The 10045-nt window shown below is 35.4% G+C and overlaps 2 protein-coding genes across 2 annotated transcripts; both read left to right on the forward strand.

Annotated features, from left to right (window-relative positions):
- The first annotated feature begins 1639 nt into the window (after positions 1 to 1639).
- On the forward strand, positions 1640 to 4189 carry LOC149381022 (Fe(3+) dicitrate transport system permease). The gene is made up of 3 exons (XM_089629880.1): positions 1640 to 1947; positions 2729 to 3056; positions 3888 to 4189. The coding sequence occupies exons 1-3, from the start codon at positions 1800 to 1802 to the stop codon at positions 4099 to 4101; spliced, it is 690 nt and encodes a 229-aa protein (XP_089486006.1). The 5' UTR covers positions 1640 to 1799; the 3' UTR covers positions 4102 to 4189.
- Positions 4190 to 6206: 2017 nt separating this feature from the next.
- EMB1379 (embryo defective 1379) lies at positions 6207 to 9725 on the forward strand. The gene is made up of 6 exons (XM_089600958.1): positions 6207 to 6429; positions 6977 to 7173; positions 7738 to 7818; positions 8721 to 8948; positions 9027 to 9104; positions 9184 to 9725. The coding sequence occupies exons 1-6, from the start codon at positions 6315 to 6317 to the stop codon at positions 9406 to 9408; spliced, it is 924 nt and encodes a 307-aa protein (XP_089457084.1). The 5' UTR covers positions 6207 to 6314; the 3' UTR covers positions 9409 to 9725.
- Positions 9726 to 10045: the final 320 nt, after the last annotated feature.

The following is a 10045-nucleotide window of genomic DNA, read 5'->3' on the forward strand; positions in this document are numbered from 1 at the left end:
AAAAAAAATTTGTAATGTCGACAATGTCAATAAATCAGGTAGATTATTGACGATCATGTAAATACACCAAACAGACGAAGTATAAAAGAAAAAAAAGATATTTCATTGAGGGTAGTTTTGTACCAACAAATATAAGAAAGTCATACTTTTAAATTATTTTGACATATTGGATTTTGGTCTAAAAGTATTGAAGAGGTCTAGTTTATGAATAACCCATATCATATTCTCTTGAAAAACAACGATGTACCAATATGTATTTTGTTTTGTTCTACTCTATTGAAAAATTGGCGTTAATTGCCTTTTTATTTTATAATAATTGGCTTATATGCCCTTTTTATGTTTTTTCATATTAATATGTCACATTTACAAATAATTTAATTTAATTCTATAAAGGGGCATTATTTAGAGTATTTCTAGCCCAAAACTAAAAAAATGATATTTCTTACACTTAATTATATTGGATCTCCCACATAAGACAATCTGTTATCTCCATTTTTATAGTCCATATATATTTAACTTATATTTCTTTATCTAATCATGTTATATAATTTTTATAAATTTAAAATGATTCCGCCATACATAACTATTATTTTTATTTTTATATATTTTTTTTGCGTCAAATTTTTATATAATTATATACCTATCGTTTAAACCAATAGCATAATTAAAGAGATTCATGCATGCAAATTAGCAACCATGTCTTTAAATAAATAAATAAATAATTGTTGTCGTCCACCGCCACTATTTCTTATGATCTTATTCATTTCATTCTTTTTCTTGCATGTTCAACATTTATCTATCTCGTTCTTCTTCAGTAACTCCTTAGCCATTTAATTTCATCTTTGATTCTCTCATTTAAGTTTTGTGTTTCTCTTTTTTCTCTTCGATGAGATGCAAGTTTTTACGGTAAGGCTATGGTAATCAAATTGGCGTGTAGGAATGGTGCTCTGCTCCTCCACGATGGTGACTCAGAACCACAACTCTGTCTTTGTTTTCCACACTCGGAGCATTGAGCGACGGTTGGACTTGATATTTTTAGACATCGCACCGCCAATTGCCCCTTCACACATTAGCGGCGGTCAAGTTTCATGTGTCTTCACCATCATTTTTGTGAAAACATTGGCTATATAAATAAATAAACAAAAAAATTAGTTAAATAAGCCACCGAAAGTCTTAAAATTACTAGATAACCAATTTTTTGTAAATAGTCATTTCAACTTATTTACGGCACTCAAAAAGACAAAAATACCAAAAAACATTTCCGCATGTTTTTTTTTTTTTTTTTTTTGTCTTTTTGAGTACCGTACGTAAATAAGTCGAGGTAGCTATTTACAGAAAACTAACCAAATGTTGGCTATTATACAAAACACTATAAATCAAATGACCATATAGCTAAAAGACCCATTAATAAACACGAAAACATTATATATTTATGTCGCTATTTTTTTTAAAGAGAAATAGTTAATTTTTATAGTATTTTAACAATCTCCATGTATTGATGGTGCAACTAAATAATAAAGTTAATATTTATGCTTCCGAAAAATTGTACGTATATATTTTTTTTCATTAATACGAAAACATTATTTATTATTTACGGTGTCATTAGTCATTACCTCTTTACTAATCGCAACCACGAGAGAATCAGTTTTTAAGAAGGAAACGAGGCACGAGACGAGATTTAGTTGAGGGACCCAAATTTTGCCGAGTCCAAAACCCCAAAACAAAAACACTAACAAGGGATCAAAATCTCAACTTTTGATGTGCGTAAGTTTAAGGATCTCTGGTTGTAGTTGCGTCAAATGGAAAGGTTCAGTGCCGAAGATCTGTCGACGATCGGAGGGATAGCGACGGTGTCGCTTCTTCACTCCTTCATTCCCACGCATTGGCTCCCTTTCTCCGTCGTCGGTCGCGCCCAAAAGTGGACTCTCTCTCGCACTCTTCTAGTCAGTACGTTCTCTCTCAGATCTATGCCCTACTTTACTGTTTTCTTCGCTTACGTTACCGATTGCTTTAGCAGCATTGTTTATGGACATTCACGAGCAATTCACGCTTGTCATGAAAAAAAACCAAATATATATACATTCCTTTCTCGGGTATTTCATCGAGCAATATGTAGGCGTGAGCAATTTGTATATTTTGCATGTGTAGTGTAGAAAATCGGTGTGATTTCGTCGATTACTCATGCTCTTTGTCTTTGAGATTAGTTTGGCGGATTCTGGGTTGTTTGTTAGGATGTGGAGCCTGCAGATTTGATATAGCCAAAGCAAAAGTATAGTTTGAAATTTTGCGTAATTTAAATATTCCGTAATAACGTAATAATCGCTACTTTCAGATGCCATGCTACTATAATAAAAGCATCATTAAGTGCGACTAAATAGAGTGGTCCTCCAAGAAAAAAAATAATTTAACATATGCTGTTTGAACTAAGAAATATATTCCAAGTTTCAATAACCTTGTAGTTAATGCACTAATACGTGTGTACAAATTAGTCAAATTTATGTTGAGATACCATTTGCAGGTTCAACATGTGAATGTGGCATAACTCCAATGACTTAGTTTTTTTTTTTTTTCCCTCCCGAGAATAGACGATGTTGTTGAAATAATGAACAATGCCAATTTAATTAGAGTAAATGGCTCTTTATTAGCAGTTGATCATCTCACGAAATTCGAACATTTAACCTCTGTCAACAATGTAACTAATCTCGACACCTGTAACATTGTTACGCAGCTGCATTTGGAGCCGTGTTGCACGTAATATCAACTTCGGTGCTCGGAATAATGGCGGTGACAATGGCAAACACGATCGCCGGAGAAGAAACGGTGCACAAGCTGGCTTCCCTGTTGCTGGTAGTCCTCGGGGGCAGTTACGTCTTTTTGCATCTACTGGGGAGAGGCGGTCACACCCATTCCCACAACCAGCCGATGGAGAGGATGGCCGTGGCCGGGCTCGTCCTCGTGCCCGCACTCTCTCCTTGCGCCACAACGCTCCCCGTGTTTCTTGCCGTCGGGAATTCCTCGTCCATGATGATCCTCGCCATCATCGTCCTCCTATTCAGGTTCAACTCTGTGCTTCCTTTCGCTTCAAGTTTCGATTTTCATGGACAAGGAAAAAGCCAAGGCTTTAGTTTCTCTGTGTCATAGATCTCAGCTTTAGAATTATACTTACTGACTTGGAGCCATGGTTATCCTAATCAGTTCGTGTATACCATCTACATTGTTATATCTCCTGTTGGTTGAGCAATTGTGGCTCGCTCCCACGAGATTTGTATTTCAATTCCTCGTGGCCTTTTATTTGGAAAGTAACCCAGAGTTTCACGAGTCCCAAATTTGTATAGTTTTCCATTGTTTGATTTGATTTAAGAGAGGATTGAAAGGAGATTAATTCTAAAACCCGTGCTATTATTATCCACCGAATACTTTGGCTCTCTGGAGTGAGTTCTAACAGATCAGTCCAGTGATCCGTTTCAGCTTAATAGGAATGCTATCATATATTAAAGTTAGGGTCCATTAGAAAAATAGTCAACTTAAACGTTTGACATTGCTAAATAGCCAATGTTTGGTAAATTTTAGGTGAATAGTCATTTTCATGTATTTACAGATGTAAATCTTAGATAAATAGCCACCTCCATATATTAGACCACATCATTATTTACGGCTATTTTTACCAAACGTTGGCTATCTAGCAAAGTCAAACGTTTAAGTTGACTATTTTCCTAATTTTTTGTTAAAGTTATGGGTATGTAATATGTCTTGTTTGAATTGCTACGATGTATGATAAACGTGATACAAAGATATGCCTCTCTCCGAATGAATATCTTCGATATTTCACAATGCCATTACAATCGATCAACTGTTCATTAAAAATCCATCGTATGTAATTGTTTCAGCACAATTGCGGTGATGACATCGCTGGTGGCACTGTCGTTCTACGGGGCAAGCCAACTCAAGTTTCATTGGGTGGAGCGTTACGACAAACTCCTTGTCGGGTCGGTGCTCTGTTTGGTCGGAATCTTGACACTCCTCTTCCACCATCACCACCACGACGGGGAACCCGGTTCAGCCAGCGAGCACATGCATATGAATCGGAAGCTCGGCGTTTGAAGCCAAATGTCACACTCATTGGTCATCTTAGAACGTGTATTTTTGTGTGATCAATTATATAGTGATTCTTTTTCTTTGTATGTACACATATAGTAACCTGGAGCTTTTTTTATTTTATTTTTTATTTATTTATTTATTGTTTAAATGGGTATTCAAGATCATTTGAAATGGTCTCTTGCTGTCGTTAATATGTTATAAGTTGGCTGAGAAAATTAATCAAGGGTTAATTTGTTTGTTTTATAATGGCTTTCTTGTGTCCCTTGATAATAATAAAAAATAAAAAATAAAAATAAAAATTCGTGAAATATATTCTCCGGCAACTTTACCTACTTAACACATGTGCTACATCTCTCAACCTCTTCCCGGAAATTAAGCAGTGATCCGACGCCACAGCCACTTGACGAGCCCTGAAATTTCTGTCTCCACTCCATCACGCTCACCGTTGCTCATCGACAGTTTAAAGAGGTTATAATCTCCTTATTCGCCTCAACGATAAAATTTAGAAGCATACACAGAAGGTCAAAACTAGTTTGTTCAATCTCATCACCTCATCTTCAACCAAAACCTTCAACGAATCATAATCGTGTCACATAGTCGCACTTAAAAAATGGATGTTGAAGCCATTCATCTGTTTTTATTATTATTATTATTATTATTAATCAAAATCCTTGGAGTTCTGATCAAGGTTTGAGATGTTTATCGTTATTGTGCCGGAACTCAGATTTTATGGGTATACCCTTTACCTCATGGATTTACCATGTGTTTTCCGAAAAAAAAATCGGTAAATTTTCCATAATAAATAAATATGGAATAAGTTTTCATAACTTTTATTTTTTATTTAAATTTATTTTATTTATATTTTTATATAGAATTGCGGTAAAACTCGATTTTATGAAGTTTTTAACTAGATCTAGCCGGTTTTTTTTGCATCTCGGGATCCTCTCTACCAGTACTGGCGCGGTAAACTCCGATTTTACGGATATTTCACGATTGTTTACGTTTCGCTACCGGGATATGACGATAAACGGTATATCGCGCGGTAATCCACCGATTATCCCGGTAACTTAAACCTTGGTTTTGACCCGTACACTTTCTCTTTAGGGTCATACTCCAACAAAACGCTTGTTTTCCACAAGGATTCCCAGAATCCCCACTCCTATATCATTTCCGAATTTTCTCCCAATTACACCTCTGTGTTCCTTCCACAAACATCTCGCTCACATTTTTTTATAGACTCCCTTAAAATTCACATTGGTACCACTTCCATCTCCCAAGTCATTTATTCTTAAACATCAAAACTTTTCAGCGAATGTATTATGTTGAAGTAGATCATCTTTTGACTATCCAATATTATCTTTCTAAATGCTAAATAATAAAATAACAAAAATGATAAGCATCAACACGTTGATGGCGTTGACACACTCACAAGAGGTGGGTCCCACCTGACAAGTGAGTATCTAACATGTGAGTGCGCTGACGCATTAGCGTGCTGACGCATAACAATACTCATAAAATAAATATACATTTCTATCATACGATTTGATTTTTTTTATGTGTTATAAATTTATATATTAAATTAGAGAATTTTTTGTTTTGATAAGTTACATTGTTGACCAAGATTACATGATATATTAGCAGTACAAGCGCATGTGACACTATTGATCAAGATTACATGATTTAGTTCAAATACATTAAGGTAAAAGATGATAAATCTTCCACTTGTAAATGGGACATGCATTTTTGCAGTCTATGAAGCTTGAACCCAAGGCCGTCGAGGTAGAGAAAACTTAAACTAGATTCTATAATGACTATTAGTGGAGATAATCATTTATTAATAAACCGAATAAGTAGTGGGGAATACATATTCACAAAATGTCCCAGAAAACTCGAAATTAGTTGTTGAACAAAAATCAAAGAGGGAGAACAGAATGATTAATAGTTTAAAGGTTACATTTGTCTAAAATATAATTAAACCCATAATTTTTAAATATTTAACATCTTAATTTAAAATTCAATTATATGCACACTATTACCAAAAACAATTTTAAAAGAACAAACCCCGAAATCCCTTCTCCTACTGCGTTACTTCCCGCCATTCTCTTCGCATAAAAAAATAAAATAAAATAAAATAAAATAAAGCTCTCATCCATTCTCTCTGACTCTTCCTTTATCTAAACACTCGTCCTGTTTACGCAGAGAACTTTGAAGAAGAGATGACGGAACTGAGTTGGAAACATCACACGCTGATTCAGGCTCTGCTTTCTCGAGGTCCTCTTACGGAGGTCGACTTTCATGAAGTCTTCAAAGGCATCACCGGAAAAAGCGCAGGTTTTTCTTTCACCGAATCGGTTTTCTCGCTTAGTTTTAGGGCTTTAATGACAGTTTGACATTAACACTCATTTTTCCTAAACCTAACTTTTGAGAGATAGAGAGAAAGAGAGAGAATCAAAATTCGAAATTTAGTAAAGGATTGACGAAACGCGAGTTCGTAAAACAAATTTCGTTCACTTTAGTTGTTCCCATTGTAATTGAAACTTAGAACTTCTTAGAGACATAGTATTTCCACGGGATATTTCTTTCTCAGTAGAACCTATTCACGTTATCATAAATTTGACCTAGTAAAAGAAATGTATTGTATATCCATTGATATTTCCACCATGATCTTCTCAACTACCGAGCTCAAATGGAAACTGCTTTGTTTTAGTAGAAAATAAATAAGTCGAAAAGCACTGTTTGGAATTGGGTAGCAAAATCAAGTTCTTGATTCTGCACATAAAAAGGACGATTCATGTAGTATTATATCAAAATTGTTTCAAATTTTGTTCATTGGAAGTAGTGTATTAGTGTGGCTTGACCTGTTCGTGATTTGTCACAGTTACGAATCAGCAAGTATTTGATGATTATCTTCTGAAGATAAACAAGGGGCTTTCTTATGTCCAATTTGAGCTCCGGTGCTGCAGAAATCAGTACGATGGCCGTGTTTATTACGGAGTTGTCAATAACATATCTGATGAGCAGTCAAAGATGGGAACAAAATACTCGGTTCCCCAGATTGCTTTTTACAAGGCTATAGTGAGTACCTCTTTGATTTTCAACTCCTGATTGTCGCATAATATTTGGTTCTTTTCAGTGCTTGAATCCGAATGTGACACATAATATATGTGATTATAAGATGCATTGTTGGAAGAAAACCGAACAAATCCTCTACAGCCATATTATTCCATTGTATTTACGTATTTTGGAAAATCAAAATTTTCACATAGGTTGTAGCTTAATTTTCTTGCCTTCGGGAATTTACCCTGAAATAGCTTGGTGGGGGTAGGGATAAAAGATGGTGATAAATGAACAGATGGGTTCACAATTCCATGGTTTCAAATGTGCCATGTCATGCTGGAGTGTAACATCTGAAAATGGAAGATTTGGATGCCATGTGCACTTTAATGATGAAAAAACTAATTCTTAGAAGGGCTTCTTTCCTGCCTTATGTACTTGTTCCCATTGATTTTGAGACTCAAACTCGCGCAAAATAAGGAAAAGAAAAGATGGAAATATAAATGTTTAAATGTAAAGTCTTATATGGCATTTAAATTGTCATGCAGTTTTTTTTTCTTCTTTTTACACTGGTTCAAATGTCAGATAGAAGCGATTGTGCTGAACACTACTGCTCAAGGTTCCATTTCCAACATTTGTGCTCTGAATCTACAATTGGAGAGTCAGGTAATCCGCACTGTTGTTCATTTATAGGCTTATAGCTATTGTTGCTGTGTTTATTTGTTCTGTACCTGCAGTTATTTAACAAGTTGTTTTTATACGTACATCACATCCTTATCCTTGTTCTTCCAAATGATAATCGATTAAGGGTTCCCACTCCCTTAACATTTAACACAAAATTATATGTCTAACTTTCCTGTGAAAGAATATTCCTTTATTTATTTGTTTCATTCTTAAAGAAACAGTGAAGTATTATTAATGATGTTTCATTCTTCTGGATCTGTACAATACTTTTAGTTACTGAAGAACGAACATATACATGTCCAAACCTCACGATTATCCGAATAATATATGATTAAATGATGATCTGAGGGAAATGAGAGCTGGCACAGTTAGCTGCTAAAGAAGCTACAGGTATCCAATGGGAAATTTAGTAATGGTTTATGATAATGCTAGAAGATTGAATAAGATCTTAGAAGCTACCGGTGTTCAATGAGTATGTGTATATATATATATATACACACACACACACACACACACACACACACACACACACACACACACACACACACACACACACTCCATTTGTTGAGGAATGCATATTATCAAGTGCTTGGTCTATTTTGTGAAACTTTATGAAACTTCTATATATACGTTTTTTTATTTAGTCACCCGTGTACCTTTTAAGAATTACAAAAGCAATCCGAAGTACAAGTGCCGTGGCATGTCCTCTTGGAAAAAGTTTCTGGTTACTAGAAATGCATTATCTATCCATCTTAAGTGTTATAAGAAGACAACATAAAGATTGTGTTAGTGTGCATCTTTTGTTGAGTAATTTCCTTTTAGATTCATTTGTCTGAACATCATCTCAATGGTAGAGCTGTTTTATGCTTGTTCTGCATCTTCAGGCTCCTGAAGGTGCTTCACAATCACAAGGTGGCTGTTGCGCTGCATTGAGAAACTTCTCATTATCTCAAAAGGAAAAAGCCATTGAAGAACTCATCAATGACCAGTGGCTTAATCGAACCCCGGATGATAATATTGCACTTGGAATGCGATCATTCCTCGACCTGCGAAGTTGGTTTCGTAATAGCGACGTTCCCTCATGTGAAGCTTGTAACGAAGCCGGAGTCAAGGTTCTACAACAGACCATTCTCTTAATATCCCATAACAGAATATTTGAATCTTGACATATGGTTGGTTGATTTCAACAGGCAGAGCTGTGCCAGAATGAAGATTGTACCGCCCGAATTCACCTGTATTGCTTGAAGAAGTTTTTTGCCAAGCGCAAGGTGTCAATCTGGATACAATTTTCTACAGGTGACAGTCGAAATACTTTGCACCTTGAATAATCCTCCAAATTTTTTCCAGGGTGGAAGAGTTTGTCCTTGTTGTAAGACAGAATGGAAATTCCATGGACCCGATGAAGAAGTCGTCGTCAAGGACGAGAACATGGATCCAATAGCCTCTGCTCCCGTACCCTTGGAACGCAAAGGAAAGAGGCCAAGGACTGATACTACAGCTGAATGTAACTCTCAAGGTGGCGATTCTCTCCAAAGAAGAAGAGTCACTCGAAGCTATGCCCATGCCAGATAAACCCGTTCTCCGACACAACATCCTTTTTCTGGTATATGAAACTATGGTATATATTTTGGAACAAGCACAATCTAGAACATTTATCGATTTCGCTTTCCGAATTTCGACACCAACTTGCGTGACATGGAACGGACAAATGTTGCTTAAGTTGGGGTATCGACATATATATATATATATATATATATATATATAGTGCCAAATACCTTGCAGAAGTGTTGATTTCTTAGCAGGGCATGTTGTTTGCACTGCTTTTGGATGGTTACATATAACGTAATTCTCAGTGTAATATGGTTTTTAATGTGCAGGATAGTTAAATCCCCTAATGTTTTTATTCGACCAAAATTTTAAAAAATTTATCTATCCAGAATACAGTGAAACTGCATGTTATGTCGATTGAATATATTAAACTCAGAGGCAATGAATGTAAACAATGGGTTATAAAACTCATCATTTGAAATTTGCACCAAACTGATCTTCTCTTGCTCATGAAAGGGGGTTTACTTCTGGTTGCCTAATGCCCAATTTTATTAACATGATCCAAACTTATTTGAGTTTTGGGATAAAATCAAGTTTAGGTATAGTTATTATTACTATTAAAATTAATAATACCATACATATGTTCAGTGATTAAATTCTG

Source organism: Urtica dioica, chromosome 11, assembly GCF_054948205.1.
Source record: "Urtica dioica subsp. dioica isolate 48M chromosome 11, U.dioica_male_clone48M_v1_H2, whole genome shotgun sequence".
Classification (NCBI taxonomy): Eukaryota; Viridiplantae; Streptophyta; class Magnoliopsida; order Rosales; family Urticaceae; genus Urtica; species Urtica dioica.

Bases quoted from the DNA above. Each gene is read 5' to 3' on its own strand.
- LOC149381022 (XM_089629880.1), top strand. From the start codon at position 1,800: ATGGAAAGGTTCAGTGCCGAAGATCTGTCGACGATCGGAGGGATAGCG. The intron at 1,948-2,728 runs GTACGTTCTCTC...ATTGTTACGCAG, and splicing joins CTCTCGCACTCTTCTAGTCA to CTGCATTTGGAGCCGTGTTG. The intron at 3,057-3,887 runs GTTCAACTCTGT...TAATTGTTTCAG, and splicing joins ATCATCGTCCTCCTATTCAG to CACAATTGCGGTGATGACAT.
- EMB1379 (XM_089600958.1), top strand. From the start codon at position 6,315: ATGACGGAACTGAGTTGGAAACATCACACGCTGATTCAGGCTCTGCTT. The intron at 7,174-7,737 runs GTGAGTACCTCT...TTCAAATGTCAG, and splicing joins TTGCTTTTTACAAGGCTATA to ATAGAAGCGATTGTGCTGAA. The intron at 7,819-8,720 runs GTAATCCGCACT...CTGCATCTTCAG, and splicing joins ATCTACAATTGGAGAGTCAG to GCTCCTGAAGGTGCTTCACA.